Source organism: Rhizophagus irregularis, chromosome 12 (assembly GCF_026210795.1).
Source record: "Rhizophagus irregularis chromosome 12, complete sequence".
NCBI lineage: Eukaryota > Fungi > Glomeromycota > Glomeromycetes > Glomerales > Glomeraceae > Rhizophagus > Rhizophagus irregularis.
In genome coordinates, this window is record NC_089440.1 from 4,554,710 (window position 1) to 4,574,961 (window position 20,252).

Below are 20,252 nucleotides of genomic sequence, written 5' to 3' on the forward strand. Positions count from 1 at the left end.
AATTGCAAATCTTCCCTAATTGATATTTAGAATTTTGTGTTAATGTTATGACCTCATGACTAAAGGTTCCTTTTTTAAAGTTTCAAAAGTTTCAAGAAAAAAAATTTTTTTCTCTGGTATAGAAATTTGTTATTATTAAATTAAAATTAAAATGACACTAAATTTTGATTCTTTATTTGACTTATTTATGCGGATTTTTTATAAAAACTTTTATAAATTTAAAAATTGAATTTTGATTGGTTATGTCACATGATTGCTGATCATTTGTGTGATTTGTTTCGTCATTAATTCTGAAAGCCACTAAAATAATATGTAAAATTAACAAATAATGAAATTTAAAAATACTCAATATAACACTATAAGATGTTTGTAATAAGTATGTCAAAAGCATCAAAGAATATTTGCGGACAATATTCCAAAAAGCTTTCAAACCATTTCACCGCTTCAGTGATACCAATCTTTAATTACACAATAGTGATGCAGGTTTTACCGAAACTATGTTTAAAATTAAAATTAATTTTTGTATACAATACGCAATTGATATGTAGAAATTTTAAATGAAAGTCTCTTTATAATGAAATTAAATTTTTATTGCTAAATTTATCATTACGAAAAGAGTCTACTGTATGTATATCTTGTTGATTTAACATAAAGTCCTACAAAAAAAAATAATGAAAGAAACGTTAGTTCGTTTTTTAAAAATAAAAAAATATGTCACCTTTCTGTTTCTTACCTTAAAGTCTGGTTCGTTCTGGCTGGCAATTCCTACAAAAGAAAAAAAAACATTAGTAAAACGTTTCTATAAAGTTGATTTTCTAAAAAAAACCTCACTTTCCAAAGCCAAAATAAAGTAAAAAAGAACCTACAAAATAAAAAAATAAAAAATGAAAAATTAATAACATTTTGTTGTATATATGTTATATAAAAAGAATTTTTTTTTTAAAAAAAATCAAACTAAAAAATAAAAAAAAAAGATTATCATTCGGAATACAAACCATAATTGACTAGTCTGATCAGGCAAGTTTTCTGTAAAAAGTAAACATGTATTAATGGTGAAAAGTATTAATAGAATGTTGAAATATTTGGTGCAAAAAAAAAAAAATTAATCTCGATCTTTAATTTCCTATTATTTTAACTGAAAAATAAGATAACTGATAATACTACCACCATTTTTCGTCGCATTCTTGTGATAGTAACAAGATAATTTATAGTTTAGAGTGTAAAACAAAGTGTAGAACGATATATATAATTTCTAGACACTTCTAGACCATAGACTCTAAGAATGAACTTCTACCTCGATCCCATAATTCTACAATACTCCTGTTAATTCTTGCTTCAAAACCAAATAAGGTGAATCTATGATGATGTGAGTATGATCTTTGAGAGGTTCTCCCCAGAATCCATCTAATTCTTCTGCTGTGAATTTTGTCAAGTTATTACTCTCAGCAAGAACGAGTTTTGTAATAGAAAAAATTTATTATGCTATTAATTTGCTTAAAAAAAAAATAATAATAAAATGTAAAATAAAGTTATTATTAAAGACAAGTGTTTATCGTATCCACAAGATCGGATCGGTTTCCAAAAATCAATATTTTTTTATCCTTATTAAAAAATCAATATACATTTTTTAGTCAAAAAATGATTTGTGAGAATGATAGTTTACGGTTATGCGCTGTAAATGAATAATAACATACAAATAAATAAATAAAATACAATCTAAACATATTTCATTAAAAATTAAAAAGTGATATCAATTTATTAATTATTTGAGCACTATATTATGTAAAATATAATAATACTATGAAGAACTGTGCATGTAAGTTACAAAACTATATCCAAGTAACCTATAAGATATCTCGTACATAGTAAAAATATCTCCGCACAAAATAATATTTGATTACAATTAAGCTTAGTCAAACATAATAAGGAAACAAAGAACTTCTTGCTTCAAAAAGAAATGTAGATTTGTAACATATTCTTAATTCATTTTTTAATAATTGTATCCATAATGTCTGTTTAATCATATCAAACCCAAATCTTTTTCACTGGTTTGTTGCTCACTTTCTTGATCTTCATTTTCTTTAGATTCTTCAATTAATAATTCATCTTCATCATATTTCTAAAGTGCAAAAATTAAACTAAGATAAAAAATCTATAACACAATAAATAAAAATAAAAACATACCTGCGAGATAATTTTTTCAACAAATTCTATGTCCAAAGTAAAACCTGGTAAAATATTACCACCGTCTAAATCTTCCCATTTACGTTTCTGACGGGTAACATTTTCATCATCATCCTTTTCATAAGTCCAGATCATGTGATTCCTTGGATCAATTAACCATCCCAACTTTACAGAAGTACCAGTTGCAAAGTAATCATTCTTGAATCTAATATCAACTTCATTTAATATTGCTTCCTTTGAAACATTTACAACCTCAGTAACAAATATGGGAGTAAAAGGTCGGCCAAATAAAGTCAAAAGCTGATCTTTACTAAGTGAGTTATAAATATTTTCGGGTATAAAAGCAATATGAGGTGCCCGAATCTTCCTCTGGCCTTTAACACTAAAATTATAACCTCCTTGAGATGTGGTAACAATACCATTTTGACCAGTTTCAACGTTCCAGTTACCAAGTTGTCTAGAAATTTCATGTACAACAGCCTCATTAGCAATTGGAGATTGTGGAATAGGAAGTAGCCTTCCATTTTCAAAGTTAATACGAGTTTTAAGATGATTGTTTATGTATTCAATCTCTTCTGGGGTGTAAATATGGGTAAGATCCAAATTTTTTAAATCTAGTGAAAAAGAAATTTATTGGATAGTAAATATTTTTATATTTGCAAAGTTCAAAATGGTTTCTTCACAATTAATAAAAGCACTCTACCGATTTCCTTTTTTGGTGGCATGATTTAAGAAAGTTACTAAGAAAATCTTTTATATTATATAAAAAAAATCTTGAAAAAAAATCTTGACAAAATAGAAAAAATAATGCGAGAAAGAAAAAATGTATAAGGAAAGCTATTTATAAGAAAAGCTATTTATATAAAATTTTTCTAATGTTTATATATTTTTTAATTTGACACATTTTTGGTTAATAATTACTATGATAAATTATGACGTAATAGTCTAATTTATAATGATGACACTCTGAAACATAATAAGATATATAAATCACATGAAACCACATTCCAAATAATATATATAAAAATTATATACAATTCTTGTCTAAAATTATTGTTTGAATCATTTATTATATTAACATTTTCTTTTGTGACATTATATCTTTTAAGGTAGTTTAAAATTCAAGTTTAATGAAAGAATTACAAAAAAATATTATTTGAAGTTTTTAATCAATTATTTGTTTCATAATATTATTGATTATAAAGTCAAAGGTCATGAAGTAATAATATTGACAAACATTAAATAAAATATAGTGATTTATGGAATAAATATTGTAATTAAACATATAACTTTGTTTTTTATATACTTATCCCAATAAATTTTGTTATAGAAAAATATTATTTGTGAGAAATTAGTTAAAATTACGCTTTATAAATTCAGAACGATAACATAAATGACACTTATTCTGCTACATCTCTTACTAAAATTCATGCTTAATTATGAAATTTGCAAATTATTATAAAGTAATATATATAATATAGATTAGTTTGGAGGAAATAATAAGAAATTTTGTTATCGTATTCATTCTATTAATTGTATTCCCATTATAAGAATGGACTGAAATTCAATTTGAGGTAATATTTAGTAAGTAAATTAAGGGTGATGGTAATTTCGACGACACCTATATCGATAATTCTGTAATTTAAAAGCATTGCTTACTATTAATATTTATTGTTTTTTTTTTTTTTTGAAAAAATAAATTTTATTGAATGCTCGAATCTAAACTTAGCTACTACCATCGAAATGTTAATTTTTTTTCTTATTATAATAATAGAACAACATTAAAAAATTTGAATAATTTAAATGGTATATTAATTCATTAAATCAATATAGTACGGTATTTATACATTTATTAAAATTATCTAAATTACAAACTAAGAATTTTGTAAAACATTTACTACTCTAGTCTTAGTGTTTATATAATCCATGATAAATAAATAAGTGATAATAATTTAAGATATAAAAAAAAATATTGTTAATTTGATTTATTAAAGGACAATTTAAAAAATCCATCCAAAGATAAAAAATAGATTAATTATAGATTAATTATTCGCTTTATAAAGAAATTTATCATTTCTACTTTATTTTAAGAGCTTACCGTCAGGAATCTCCAGTTTATCTTGTTCTTTTGAATGAAAGTTTGGATTATTATATACTTCGTCATCATCTGTAATAGATAAGTAAATAGAATTAAAACAGTATTAAAATCGTTTGTTATTACGTAAAATTTTCACCTACTATCAACATATTTTTGAGTTTTTTCTTTTTCGTCATCTAAATTTTAAATAAAAGTCGCGTTTAATAAATTAAATTGATATAGTAACTTTGTTTGTTAGTAATTTACTTACTATTTGAATTTATTTGCAACTTTTTAAATGATTTAGATAATTTTTTATTACTATCTAAAATTAAGATGTAGATTTAATATATAGATCAATCTCGATTTGACAATATTTAAAATAGATTACCTTTAAAAATAGTAATTATTTTTGATGATTTGCTACTATTCTGCTCATTTGATTTATTAAAGTCATTAACTAAAATAAAAAATTAATTATTAAACATCATTATATGATAATTAAACGCTATAATGTTATTAAATACTTACTATTATTAGGAATGTTAAAATCATACAATTTACTATGAAACACTATTAGCAGTAAAATAAATTATTTAAAATTAAATTATTATAGTAACCAAAAATGGTCAAAATCATTATTTATACAGTTATACCTTCTTGTTCTTCTATTATGATAAAAAGATAACATTAATAATGTATTTTAAAATAAATATATTCATTAATAAAATATTATACACTTATACCTTCTGTTGCATTTTTTGGTTCAGGTAAATTTCCAAAGTTGTGAATTTTACTTGTAAATAAACTGCTATTCATATAATTTTTTTCCACTTTATTTATTTCTAAATTATCCATTTCTGATTTGAATAATTCATCTGACATATTTTGATAATCTAAATTAATTTTTTCCATTTTTTTCATAAGTGCATAAGCGTCAGGTCTTTTTAATGGATCAGCATCCCAACATTCTTTTATTAAATTTTTATATTCTAATGGAGTTCCTGGCACAATTTTTGGCCTTATACCGTTAATAATATTCATTACAATATCATTTTCATGTTCATAATTTATAAATGGTGGTTGTCCAGATGAAATTTCCCACATAAGAATTGCAATACTATAAATATCAGATGCAAAAGTATATTCTCTTCCAACAATAACTTCGGGTGCTATGTAAGGAAGATTTCCATATATACTTGTTGAAGATTTATCAGCAGGTCCACAAAATCCAAGATCACTAATATACCAGTAATCATTAAGTTGTGAATATAATATATTTCCAGAATGTAAATCTCTATGAATTGCTTTCTCAAGATGAATATAATAAAGTGCAAGAGTTATTTCATCAATAATTTTCATTCTAGCTTTCCATGTAAGTTGATTATGTTTTTGTTGTAAATATTTTCTTAAATCTATATCCATTTTTATCATTACAAGCATATAATTTCCATTTGATGGATTTTGCGTTAAACCAAAACATCGAACAACCTCCGCCCTTCTATTACTTATAGTTAAATGTGATTTAGCCTAAAAGACAATAATTTGTAAAATACTAGTGCTAATACAAAAATTACAACAATTTTATAAAATATAGAATACAATAATACAAACCTCTTCAAACCAACTTTGATTTGCACTTTCAACATTTTCTAATTTTTTTAATATTACTTGGAGATTTTCAAATCTTGTTAATTGTTTTTTTTCAGAATCCCATTCATTATATGTTCCATCAATCCAACGTGCTATATAAATTTCAGAAAATCCACCTTTTGTTAAATATTTAATATTTTCTAAATTACTATGTGGTATCCATTCAACTATTACATTTGGTCTAGTTGTTTCCAATTGGCATTTCTGTATTAAATTATCAATAACATCATTTCCAGATGTCCAATTTGAAAAATCTTTTTTTAAATAATTTCGAACACAATATTCACAATATAATGTGGCTAAACATTCTTTCTTACAATTTTCACAAATATTTTTAGTTAATAATCTTATTGCATAAGTTTTTTCATCATTTGTAAGAATTTTATCAGCAAGGACTATTTGTTTTCGAAATTCAAATTGTTTGTGTATATCATTGTAAATATTAGTATCTGTTAATGCTGTTGCTCTATTAGTTGTTGCATTAATTAATTCATATCAAAGAGTGGACATAATGTAATCAATAAGAATGAATGAATGAATGAATTATTTTAAGTTCATTCACTTGATAAATTAGTAAAATGCAAATTGTTGATCAAATTTCATGTCCCACATAAATTGTGTGACCTTGAAGCGCAATATTTTACGCCTCATAACCAAAAAAAGAAAAATATTACCATTTACATATTTAGTATGATCACGTTTTTTTATTATAATTTGTGTTTAACAAATTTGATTATCATATTTAATGAATAGATAGTATCCTTATAAATATTCAAATAATTTTGATAAACAAAAATCAATGATTGTTATTCAGTGGACTATTAATTTGTAATATCTTATTACAGTTTTGAAGCGAACTTGCTTTGAAACTTACCCTTTCAGTTCCTCGTTTTCCAAAGTGAAAACACCGAAAATTCTACAAAAAAAAGAAAGGAAACATTGGAAATGTTTTCTTACAAAAAAGAATTTAAATAAAAAAAAAATTATTAAAAGTATATTTATTTTAGCGTAATAGGTATGTCATGGGTTTTCATGTTACACAATCCAAATTATTTATATGGAGACTATTCTAAAGTCTAAACGTCAGACATATTTTTTTGTTATATAGATAGTTTAAAAAAAATTTACAAAAGTAAAATAACAGATATGATAAAAAAAAAAAATACGAAATATATTAATGAAGTAATTATATCCCAATAATTTACTTGGTTTTTGCAATCAAAGCATTTGAGAAAAATTTGGAGGGGTTAGAAAACCTTGTAAAAGCGATGTGAATAAAATGTTTGATATTTCTGATTCCGGTTTCCCAAACAGTTCGATTAATGCTAGTCCGGAGAAGTGATCACCAGCTCGGAAGAATTTGCTGAGCCATAAATTATGCGACAAAATAAATGATCACACGCCAGGTCTGTGCAACATATTATAATCGAAAAGAAAATATTCATACTAACCAGTAGCTTCATTTTTTCCCAAACAAACATGAGAAAAATGTGAAAGAGCGTCTAGTTGCAACACAGAACCTACCCATAAGTAAATGGTGACGACAAAAGCATATGTTATGAAAGGCTAGGGACTTCGCAATTTCGAGATCGCAAGGCAGGTAGATCTCCATGTGAAAAGGTTTGAAAATTCCACTTTCATGTGCTTTCATAGAGCTCTTGGCATCATATAACAATGCTAATCACTATTCTTAGGGGAAGAACTCAGCATGAGGCCTGAATACGAAGTAATAGGTATGAAAGTACAGGACGGGTTGACTTCGCAATCAAGGTAACCTTCTTACTGCAATTCGAAGTGATAAATAGTGCATTTTTTAATTCGCTCTTACGCTAACTTATTACCACTGATCTTCGGCCATGAACTATGTGAATGGACGAGTAGAAAGCCGAGAATCTTATTTGTGTCACTGAGGACAAACCAGAGTGAAATCTAATCGAGAGTTTGGTTCAGAATATCAAACAACTAGAGAGCTCATGCCAAACGAATATGAGAAAACGGAAGCGGAATGATGATGATGATTTCGATTACCTCTATGGTATTGTCACTACAGCTCGTGACTGGCACTTCCTGCTCTCCAGGGAAAATTTCACAAGGCAGTAAATTACCATTTAGCATCGAATTTCTGAAGATGCTTTGGATAAAGAATCCGTAGAATATCAAACATTACGTAATGGCGCGAAAAAGGTGTTGGGCGTAGTAGTAGGATTATTAAAGGATAGAGCATGTGCGGAAGACGATCCTCCTCAAAGAAAAAGGCTAGAATAGAGAAATATCGTTCGAAAAAAATAGGATGCATATTAGCATAGTCGTTGTATCACGGGCTAGTATAGCTCCCGACTCTTGTAATTTATTTTTTGCGTGAATTAATAAAAATATATTTTTTTCCTTGGCAAAAGTCGGCTCGAAATTCGGAGCACTAGTAATGAACTTTGCCTCCAGCAATGGCATCCAGAAAAACTATTTATCCGCATGAGATGCTAATCGCTGTGATTGCAAGGAGAATTAACGAAATGACGAAATGTGGTACGTAATGAATCGCTGTCATTTTCTCCTAAGAATCCAAGCGCTATAAAAACTTCTTCTGTGGGAATCTAGTCCGCATCACTTCTCGCATATTTTTTTGTATCAGATCATATCCTTAGAAAAAGTCTCGAAGATGCAACCGTTAGAGACATGGAAGTTCCGGAGCTGGGACCATGCTCGGTGTGTAATAACGAGATTTTAATGCTTCCTATCAAGGCGTTCACGGTACTTAGCTGTGGACATGTGTACCATAGACTTTTCATTGAGAAGAAACTTTTACACACTTCGACAGGTGTATGTCCATTCCCCGATTGTAGGCAGAATGTTGAGAAAATTGATGATGATTCTCCTGAAGTTGCTAATAGGCGAGATTCGCAGTCTAGTACATCATCCGTGGTTGGTAGAATGGAAAAGCAACTCCAAATCAATACTTCTGAAGTGATTCCGGAAGAGGAGGAGCCTGATCAAGAAATGGATGTAGATGAGGAAACAACTAAACCCAATGCAAGTAGTAAGAAGCGGGCTAATGTAGCTACTGACTCATCCCCTAGCAAGAAAACTAAGGAATTGTTCGACCGGAGGATTCCAATGTTTTAAAGAAGCTTATCCGGGAGTTATCTTCCGACACTACTCGACTTTCTGAAATTAAGGAAAAGAGGGGACTCCATAGAGAAGCTTTACAAGAAGTTGAGCGTGATCGAACTTTATTTAAAAATATCCAATGCTGAAGAGTGGAACAAAAAGGCACGCCATGAAGTTATTGTGGCATATTACTATTTCGGGGAGGAGCTAGAGAAACGCCTTGCCCACTATAGAAAGACATACGAGGACCATGAAAGCATCAAAAAAGCTCTATGACGAGGTTAAAGATCAGCTCCCAAAAGAAGTTACAAAAATCGCTGTCCGAAAGAAATCAGACAGGACAAGGAAGATTTATGATCTTTTTTTCCATATTAGTGATGATAAAATTCAAAAGGATGGTTCTAATCCAACGACTAAAAACAGTTTCAGCGACATCCATTTCAAAATTAAGCGATGATAATATCAAATATGTTGCAAAGTTGAGAAGAATACTAGACAAAATTAATTTCGAAAGATTTTTTCGGTCACATGATACCTGAATTCCTAGATCGGAACACGATGTCCTCTTCTAAAGTTTGGCACTTTTTTTATATGTAGTATTGTAAAACATGATTATCGTTACGCATATTAAATTAACTAATAAAGTTTTGCCCACATTGGGCCTAGTTTTTTTATCAACAACCGACGAAAATCCGTTAATTGTTCGCTATCCACTATCGGGTTCAGGCAGTAAGTAAACTGTTTTCCTATATTCCTTTCCCTATAATGCCTAACATTTATTTACCTTTTCCACAGTCGTGGCAACTCCATCTTGAATTCGGCAATAATCAATTTTAAGAATAAAATTTTCTTTTTTTTTTTAACAAACAAGTATTTCCTATAGTAGTATCTTTGTAATCTTGCACAATACAATTGTTTAGTTTTTTTTTCTGATAGATGGCCTAAATAACGTCATTTTGACTTTTTTTTTTGATCAGTTATCGGTATTTCAATATTAGCAAATGCTGCGGCTTGTTGAACTTAATTATTTCTATATTATTAAAGTGTACTACGTATCAGATTCAATTTATAGTACGTTTTCACATAATTTTATTAATTCCTAAATTTGTATGTCATATATTAATTGAAATTCACTTATATTGATGTGATGCAAGATATTCTCTTTGGAAAAAAATGTTTTCAAAAGAAGAGGATTTTTAATCATTCGAAAAAAGTGCAATATTAACCAGACAAATAAATAGTCTGAAAAATCTGGAAAAATAATGAATAAAAATTCAAAAATCTTCTGAAAAATAAACTATTGAATAATCTTGTATATATATATAAAAAAAAAAATAACGGTATATTCAGTATATTTATCTCTCGTTGGCTTATTCTTCTAAAGTTTTCTCTTTTATTTAATTACAAGCATAATTATGATAGATGATTCATAATTTTTGAGATCAAAAATTTCACTTTTAAACCGTTATTTTAGCTGCGCCTTATAAATTTGTTTTTTTTTAACCTGCAGAACACCGATTCACATGAATTATTGTCGAGACGAGATGTTCCGCGTTTGCCCATAATTTTTTTGATAATAGGGATCACTTTTTTTTAATCAAAAAGATAAATCGTTTATTGAAAACCATTTTATCAGAATTTTGGGCAGAATTAAAAATGGCATGAAACTCAGCCCGCAAATATTCGCTAATGCCGGTGCGGAGATGAACGTTACGTAATACATAAAACGAAAAACGAATTATGCTTGTAATAAATTATCGAATAAATTTAAGAAAATTTTACAGGTTGCCCGAAAGTGTTTGTCGATTGTCGATTTTGCCTTGATAAAATTATAAAATTGTAAATATTAAAAATATTTATTGGTCATTTATCATCATTTTTGCAATCAATATTTTCACTATAATAGATAGAAGACAAACATTTCATTCTTAGAGTTGTAAGAATTACGAATTTTTGTAAGTTTTCTAAATTTTGACATTTTACTTACCGTCCAAGTTCCAAGAACCCTATGAATCTAATTCCATAGGGTCCCAATTGTTAAGAACAATAAAGAGCGTACTCAAAGGGTCGTCGGTTTTAAAAAATTTTCAGTTATTTATGATTTCTCCTATTTTATTTACTTTACTAAAAAGTAAATAAACGAATTTACTTATTTCATTACAATTAGGACAAAACTTTGGAGGGTTTTTTTTATCCTCCTGTCGGAACGAATTTTTTGAACGTATGGGCGGTATGGCGGTGTTCTGCGCAGTTTTTGTCTATGATAATTTTTTTTTTCAGTTGTTTACAGTTAAATGGATGTTTGAATACCTAACTCCGATTATATTGGTATCATACCAAAAATAGAAAAAAAAATATTGGATGATGCGATCAGCCGCAGTATATCGGAGGCTTTTTTTTTATTATTTTTTTTTATTTCCAGTTTTTTTTTTTTCAAACCCAGAAACAACTGTATTGTCAAACTATTGTATTATGCAAGATACTATACTCCCTAATGTGTATTCGAAAAAGTATTTATATACCCTCAATACCCCTCTTTTTTTTTCATCATCTTTTTTTTCGTCAGCTAACAATATTATATATACACTTTCGTCGTCTTTTTTTTTCGAGGTCTATCTTCTCTCTTAGGCTTTTCTTTATTATGTCTTCTATCTCTTAGGCCCTTTTCTTTACATCTTCCTTTAGACAGTGTGGGTTGGGTTTGTGTGTGGTTATATCATTTTTTTTCGTCTTTTTTTTTAGGACTCTCTGTCTAGGTTTTCTCTTATTAGGCCTTCTTTTAGACCCCTTTTTTGTTTTGTCCTTTTTTTTTGTTTCGTTGTCTTTTTTTTTTGTTTTTTCGTCCTTTTTTTTTTATTTTTTCGTCCTTTTTTTTGTATTTTCGTCCTTTTTTTTTTGTTTTTCGTCCTTTTTTTTTGTATTTTCGTCCTTTTTTTTTGTTTTTCGTCCTTTTTTTTTGTATTTTCGTCTTTTTTTTTGTTTTTTCGTCCTTTTTTTTTGTTTCGTCCTCCTTTTTTTTTAGTTTCGTCATCCTTTTTTTCGTTTCATCGTCTTTTTTTTTACTTCATCATCATTTTTCTTTCGTTTCGCCATCTTTTTTTTTGTCATTTTTTTTTTAGGTCTATCTTCTCTCTGTCTAGGTCTTCTCTTTATTAGGTCTTCTTTTGGCCTCTCTCTCTTTAGGTATGTGGGTTGTAACTCGCAAAAGGTTGAACAAGATATACAAGAATCATTTCTAAAAAATAAGGAAGGTTTACATATATCATTTTTATCCAATATTAAAGGTATGTTGAACTGTTTTCGTAAAGCTATCTGGTGAAGGTGAACAAGTGGATGCAATGATCAAGGAAGTTACGGCAACCTTGTGAGTTGGCAGGTCTATCTATGATAACTCTGTTAACTGACGGACTTGGCTGAGATACGAATAAGATCTTCTCAGTGTTGAGGTCTACTATTCCGCAATGAGGAATAGTTACGTGCCTTCCTCAACTTTGACTCATGCAATTGATTTGTTCTCATTGAGGACTTTTGAATTCAGAGAACTGGAAGCGCTTCGTGGCCACAGTTTTACTGTGAACGTCCTTCTCTGTTTTCAGAATTTCTGGATGATAACAAATCTCTTGTGTGTCCAGGAGAGATGTCAGTGGACGGACGCAATAACCTAAAGCTGTGTTTTTGTAAGTTCTTTCAAATAGATACTTGTAGCTATACCTTTTATTGTGCAGTTTTCAGGAACGGACGGTGAAAATGTCGACACTAATATATAGGAAGAAGATCCGCACTGCTTCGTTATGTTACTTGATACTTTAGAAGGATACTGCCTCACGTCACTACCAGATAGCAGGATGAAATTCTTAAGTAGAGTACTTAGCGAAAGCTAACCATCCTTTTTAATTTATAGATGTCCCACAAGAAATTTGTAAGAACAACATTTAGTTATAATGAAGTGTTGGATGATGATTCTGAGGGTCATGTGATATATTATATAATATAGAGTTGACTTTTGAGGATATTCCGATTTTAAAATCAATATTAATTCAGATGCAGTAATTACAGGGTAGTAAAGTTAAATTCTAAGGTAAATTAAGAATTAATCATCTGCAGGTTAAGTATTCGCTTATTTCAGGAAGAATAAATAGTATTGACACGAACAAATGTTTAAGATTGATTATTGAAAGATCTCTTACGGTAACATACAAAGAAAAAAATTAAAAAATAGTAAAATTTTCTTGATTGTAAGAAAAAGAACATAATTTTAACATAAATTTTACCGTACTTGTAACTGCGTACATATATCGATGATTTGTAACTATGACTTCATCACCATCACTGCCACTATTCGTCTGAACTGCATGTACTAAAATTTAAACAAATATGATATTTTATCCGCATATACCATAGTCAATTATCATCTGAGGCTGAAATTAATAAAATGATTCGAGAAACTTTATACCGTGTATGCAGTATACATATTTTCTGGAAATATTTGTTGAACATCTAATTAAATTTTTGAAAGGTCGTTTTATTTTCATGCTGAACAAAATTCTTTCGTCAACGTCTACATTTTTAAATAATTTTTAGCCATACCGATCATTTCATCTACCTAACCCGCTTAAACAGATCACTCGTAAATACCACGGCCTTTAATCCAATATCAAAAGAAAAATTCTACTCGAAACATTCTTCCAAAGAAGCATTCGAAAAAAGTGCAATATTAACTAGACCAGTAAATAGTCTGAACACGAATGATGATGATCAATTAATAAACTGATCTAATTTATAGAAAAAATAGTGAGTTATTGGATAAAGGAAAATCTGGAAAATAATGAAAACAATGATAATAATAAAATAAAATTGAAATAAAATTCAAAAATAAAACTATTGATAAAAATAATATATATATAAAAAAAAATAAATAAAAAAAAATTTCCCAAAAATGAAAAAACCTTCGGCAACGTCTTCAGCTTAAGAATAATAAAAATAAAAATAAAAAGAAAAATAATATAAAAAGAAAATTCAGTAAAAGTCACTGGGAACGTCATTTCAAAAGAAGTAAATTCTTCAAGAGGATCGTGTCAAAAGTTCTGAATATTTTATTTTATTGAAGAAAAATATATTTATAAACAATCGAAAATTGAGCCTTGTGAAATAAATTAAAGATTTATTCTTCCAAAGTTACATGAAGTCGAGATAGCTTCAAATTTACGAGGCACTTCAATGTTTTTTCCGATGAATCTATCATAATTGCTAACAAACGAATTAGGGAATGGAATTTCAGCTGGTTTAGATGCTTCATCCAGTCTTTTCACTTGTTCAGGCGTCAATCTGGTAATATTAGAATTTTTTTTTAATTTACGTTAGTAAACAATTTTTTTTTTAAAAAAAAAACTTTCAAACAATTATACTCACTTGAATTCAAGTGATTTAAGATTTTCTTCAAGCTGAGTAACTGTTCTAGCACCAATTAAAGGAGAAGTAATTCCAGGTTTTTGTTGAACCCAGTTCATAGCGACCTATGTATTAGAAAAAAAAAATTAATATTCAATTGTTGAAAACAATTAAAAACTATAGTTTTAAGATTAAACACCACCTGAACAGGAGTTCTGCCAGTCTCTTTTGAAACAGTAATTACGTCATCTAAAATCTTCCAATTTTTTTCGACTTTTGAATGATCTGCTACTTTATGACTGCGATGTTCCGATTTTAAGTTAGCAGCTGATTCTCTCGTATGTTTTCCGGTAAGAAAACTATTATGAAAATAATTAATATTATGAGTATATTATAATATAAAAAAAAGCATCAATAATTAATAATTACCCTTCGGCAACGGCACCCCACGGAATAATTCCAACCTAAAAGTTTTTAAATATATATAGATTTAGTAACTTTAGTAACCGTACATAATTCAAATAGAGTATAATTTTATAATACATACATCAAGTTCAGCACAAGCAGGTTGTAAATCAAATTCTAATGATCGATCCAATAAACTATACCGCGTTTGAAGTCCAATGAAAGAACTATGAAAATGTATTAACTTGAAGCCCATCTTTAATATCTACAAATCAAAATTATTGTACCTCCATCCACGTAATTCTGCAAATGTATTAGCGCGAGCGAGTGCCCAAGATGGAAAATTGCTTGCAGCAACGTATAATACCTATATATATATATATATTTTTTAATAATGATATTTAGAAAAATTATTTCGAGCAAACATTATAAAATAATAGTTTATTTACTTTTCCACTTCGAACGGCGTCATCTAATGATCTCATAATTTCTTCGATTGGAGTTCGAAACTCATAAATATGAACATATAAAATATCGACATAGCTCATGTTCAATCGTTTCAAACTCTCATTAAGATTCTCCACAAGACTTTTTCGATGATTTCCTCCTATGTATTTAACAGTTAAGTTACATTTATTATCAATCAACATAAAAAAATATTTAATTTTGTATTATGAATAGTCTACTAGCTCACCTAAATTCGGATTGAGTCTCACATCCTTTTGCATAGAAGTTGTATTACCTAAGAATTAAATCTAAAAATTATTGAAAATTCAAATTTTGAAACGATATTATTTAGTTAATTCATGGTTCATACACGTATATTTTGTTGCAATCACAACATCAGATCGTTTATCGGAAACATAATCTCCAAGGAAACGTTCGCCCTAAATATTTTATTAATGGACATTAATATTTGGTTGACTAAAAAAAATTTTTATTTTTTTTTTTATTACTTACTTCACCATCATTATAATTGCAGGCAGTATCTAAAGATTTGCGTATTATTAAATAGGAAATTTTCTATAACATTAAATCAAGTGATTGCATAGTTGAAAAATTACCAAAAAAATTTCCGCCTCTTTCGTAATAAAGATCAAAAACTTTTTTCGATTCTTCTTTATTAGCGCCGATTCCCTATTTTGAAGTGTTAATATTCAGAAATTCAGAAATATTTTTTTTATCATCAAATTATATAAATAACTTACCCATTGTTCTCCAAAAGTCTTCAATGTATAGAATATGTTAACGATATATGTTTTGTCAATGATATTTATTTAGCTTACAAAAATGATCTCAGTACCAAGACATAATGGAGAAACTCTCAATCCACTACACCCCAATAAGACATAATCATCGAGAGCTTTAGCGGTTTTAATAGACGAAGTATCTTGTGCCATATTCTCAAAAATAAATATTCTTGTGATGTATATTTATATATAAATGTTTGCTTGTTTCTTTTTTATAAATTAATTAATTGTAATGGCTCTTTGATATTCTTTGCCCGAGTTAGCTTAAAAAAATATGAGCAAAGTATAAACCAAAAATGATAAATTCATAGAAATAAAAATGTGACGTAACACTGCCCTTAGTATTGGTTTTTGATGACGTTGGAATTTTTCATTGGCTTTGAGACTTAAAAAAATTAAAAAAAAAATGGTCTTTAGAAACTTTTCATCGAAGGAATTCGAAAGTGGGTAAATTGTGATTGAGATGGCTAATATAGTTAATATGGTTGCACAGAAAAACGTGATTGAAATTTAATCTAAGCAAGTAAGGCTAACCACATTTACCATACTGGTTTACACCTTTTTTTTTCATCTTTCGTTCATGATAAATTTTAGACTTAAACCTATTTATAAACTTCTAAATATTTTATTGAATGTCTCTCAATAGCAACTTTTTATTATTTTTCAATTTTTCATCAAACTAACTGTAGCATTCATTATAGAAATATTTTTTTTTTTTTTAGTGAGATTTCAATTGGCAGCAGGTTTAAAACTTAATTTTCACCGAGCTTGATTAAAGTAATAGCCTCTGGAAGATTAAGTGAAGTTTCTCAGTAGACCCGAAACTACTTTTATCTCTATTTTATGATGTTGGAGTAATACTTGTGATTTAGGCGAAGTCGCTCAACAGCTTTCATATATATTTGGAACAAAATCCGTGTAGAAATTAGCGTATTAGCGTAGCAGTACTAATTAATTTCCACAAAGCTAAGATATTTTTTGTAATAATATTAAAGGATATTTTAGGATACAGTATATTTAAATCAATCGCATATAAAAATTTTTAAATGTGAAAATCATCTGATGATCATATAACATGACCCTAAGTCATTCATAAATCAACCAATCAAAAATTCAAAATAGAGTTTAAGATTATCTGTTACGATTTTTAGGATCGATTTAACTTCTTACCATCAAAAATTTTTTTTAAAAAAAATGACAGAACCACACAAATTCTAGGAATATTTTACTTTGGTTGATAACTCTAACAATAAATCAAACGCAAAAGCAGAATTTCTGTAGTTCAAAAAATGGAGTTCAAAGTGGCAGCATTAATACCTAGATGTTACACAACTAATAAAAGCCGCACTCATTTATCAAATTGTAATAACTTTAAAGAAGTATACACTACTGAAGGAGTAGAAGAAATCTTGTCTCGAACTGTACCTGAAGATAAACGAAAATCAGATAATCCTGGTATATTTATTGACAAATTTATTATAATTATTTAATATAAAATTATTTCTTAATTTATTTTTTATAATAAAAAGATAGCGGTAATGAAAATACTCAGCTATTAAAAAAGGCTACATAGAAAAGGAGTATGTTATGTTTTGTTTTATTTTTTTTTAGATTCACCGAGCTTTTTCACTTAAGTAACTTTAGTTTCTTCGCATTCTTGATTTTCTTTCAATGAAATAGACGTTGGTCGTTACGATTCTTACTGCCGTAATTTTTCTTTTAATCACTCTCGGTCTTATTATAGCTAAAGTGAACTGGATCGGAAAGTGAATTGTATTCAATAATTTCGTATAGCATAACTTATATTGTCCATTCAATTACAATTGTATAAAATCGCAGGATAATAAGAGTATCAATGATGTGGAAACAGAGTGTAGGGGTGGAAATCTGCTTCGATTCATTTAAAGTGTTATGGCGCCGAATTGTGATGCTATAAATATATTAACCGGAAATACATTAAATACTGGAGGTCATTTAACGAGACAAAATTATGGTTACGATGATATCGATGATGATGATGGAAATGTCTATGATCATAAGAAAAAAGATGTTTCTACTTGGGGTGAAAATGAAGAAACTGTTGAAGATGAAGAACTTTTTCCACCTTACGATAATTCTTGGTTTATGGTATGTTCTTTATTATTGTTTCATTTTTAGTATCGTTTGTAACTAAATAATAAATATTAACACTTTTACTTTATTTAAAGCCACCATCATCAACAACAACATTTGCAACTACCGATACAACCACAACTGGAACTAAACCTTCACTTACAATTCCTACATTACCTTCACAACAAGATTATCCAACTACTCAAACCGAAACTATACCTTCACTCACAATTTCTATATCACCTTCGCAACAACTACTCAAACTGAAATTTACAGTACTCAATATTCCCACGCTGTCCCCAAAGGAGTTCAAATTTATTTATTTAAAAATTTTAGTTATTCTGTAATAAATTATATAATATTTTACTAATCATTGATCTACCGTGAAAAAAAAATTTTTTTAAAAAAATTTACTAAACCTCAACAAATCAATTTTTTCCAAATTTTTGATTCAACTAATAAACCTTATGAAAACGGATCTACGTTATTTATCCTTAAAAATCGTCTCATATACAGTAATTATCATATTAATGAATTAAATATTATTTTTAAATTTTAACACATTTTTTCTCATTAAAATACGGTTCAGATCTTATCTAAACGAATGTTTTGGATTTTGAAATTATTATTTATTATTTATCTATTTACAGTTCAAATGAAAAATTTTTTGAAATATTTATAATTTTTTATCACTAAACTATGTCAAAAAATTTATCTCTGTTTAGAAAAATGTCCTAAAATCTAATTTTTTCCCCCAGTATATAACATTTGATACTCTTAAATTTTAATATTTTAATTTCATTTAAAAAAAATATATTTTTTTTTTTATTCATCGTCCGGAAGGAGAACATTATATTTTTACACACTTTGTAAAACTTCAGTCACTGTCCAATCGTACCTTTATCACGTGTAATTAATAGCCTCTTTTTGTTACTTAAAAATAAATACATAAATAGATAGATAAACAATTTATATATTTAAAAACATGTTTAATAAATAACATACAGTATACAAGAAATAAACTGTGTAGTATATTATTATAATTTTACCAATATTTCATTAATCTTTACTTTCGCCCAATCAAATTTACTGTACATCAAAAGGATATAAAGTATTGAAAACTAGTATATAAAAAGTTGTAACTAAAACTAAGAGATTCCAAGTTATTCATCCAAACAAATCCTCATGTTGTGGGAAGCGGTGTATACATGTGTGATTTGTGTTTACTTGTGTACATGTTGTGGCAAATAGTCAACCAAGTGCTTTCAAAGGCGAGGCCGTTCCAGTGCAAAAAAAAAAAAATCGGAGTGGAGGAAAATTGAAGAAATGATGGCATATTTACTATCATTCCACACCAGATACTAAAAGTAAAGCGATAACCGGCACAATAAACTGAACAAAAAAAAATATAAAAAATTTCTGATAAGATTCCCAATATTCTTTTGTAGATGTTTACTGCTGATGATATTGATCTCTGGGTACATTATAATTATTATTTCCCTTAATATATAATATTTATTGTTTGGTTGTAATTGTAATCAGATCGAATGAATTTAATAAATTACCACAGCTCAGCGGCTGGCCATGACCAATTAATTAGTCGTGCAATGTAATGAGACCGATTTGCCATAGGATTATAAAGTGGGGATTTAAAAATAAAAAAAAAAAAATGACAAAAAATAAATAAAAATAAAAAAGAAAATATGAAAAAAAAATAAAAAAAAATTAAAAACAAAAAAAAAGCAAAAAAAAAAGATAATCCTTATTGTACTAGTTCTAGGGTGAACCTCTGGTAGAATGATATTAACACTTTTCTGGAAGCTTTTTTTTATGGAGTATGGTGCAAATCATACTAATGTTTTTTTATCTTGCTTAGATTATTTTAGGTTTACTACAGTACGAATATATAATATACACGTACTTCGAAATCTGACGTCTCAAATCTTCAATTCCTCTGGTCCGAAGTTTAATAACTTAACAAACGAAAAAATTGTATTTTTTTTGTATTTTTTTGTTTTGCTTTAAAATTACAAAAAATATGTTTCAACTACTCAATTATTTAAGCAATAAAATTGTTT

The 20,252-nt window shown here is 27.9% G+C and overlaps 4 protein-coding genes across 4 annotated transcripts; 2 read left to right on the forward strand and 2 right to left on the reverse strand.

Moving 5' to 3' along the window:
- Window positions 1-2,020: 2,020 nt before the first annotated feature.
- Window positions 2,021-2,909, reverse strand: OCT59_004521 (uncharacterized protein; the record flags this gene model as incomplete). Its single annotated transcript, XM_025333600.2, has 3 exons — window positions 2,021-2,119; window positions 2,185-2,798; window positions 2,888-2,909. The coding sequence occupies 3 exons, from the start codon at window positions 2,907-2,909 to the stop codon at window positions 2,021-2,023; spliced, it is 735 nt and encodes a 244-aa protein (XP_025178347.2).
- An 11,263-nt stretch (window positions 2,910-14,172) lies between these two features.
- On the reverse strand, window positions 14,173-16,212 carry OCT59_004522 (uncharacterized protein; the record flags this gene model as incomplete). Its single annotated transcript, XM_025317377.2, has 13 exons — window positions 14,173-14,344; window positions 14,429-14,532; window positions 14,610-14,766; window positions 14,837-14,871; window positions 14,955-15,039; window positions 15,100-15,179; window positions 15,262-15,419; window positions 15,507-15,554; window positions 15,630-15,699; window positions 15,773-15,801; window positions 15,877-15,949; window positions 16,021-16,038; window positions 16,099-16,212. 13 exons carry the CDS (start codon window positions 16,210-16,212, stop codon window positions 14,173-14,175), a joined length of 1,143 nt encoding a protein of 380 aa, XP_025178344.1.
- Window positions 16,213-17,351: 1,139 nt separating this feature from the next.
- On the forward strand, window positions 17,352-17,635 carry OCT59_004523 (uncharacterized protein; the record flags this gene model as incomplete). Its single annotated transcript, XM_025326008.1, has 2 exons — window positions 17,352-17,517; window positions 17,592-17,635. The coding sequence occupies 2 exons, from the start codon at window positions 17,352-17,354 to the stop codon at window positions 17,633-17,635; spliced, it is 210 nt and encodes a 69-aa protein (XP_025178343.1).
- Window positions 17,636-17,973: 338 nt separating this feature from the next.
- OCT59_004524 (uncharacterized protein) lies at window positions 17,974-18,521 on the forward strand (the record flags this gene model as incomplete). The annotated part of the gene is made up of 2 exons (XM_025310819.1): window positions 17,974-18,189; window positions 18,270-18,521. 2 exons carry the CDS (start codon window positions 17,974-17,976, stop codon window positions 18,519-18,521), a joined length of 468 nt encoding a protein of 155 aa, XP_025178342.1.
- Between the last annotated feature and the right edge of the window lie 1,731 nt (window positions 18,522-20,252).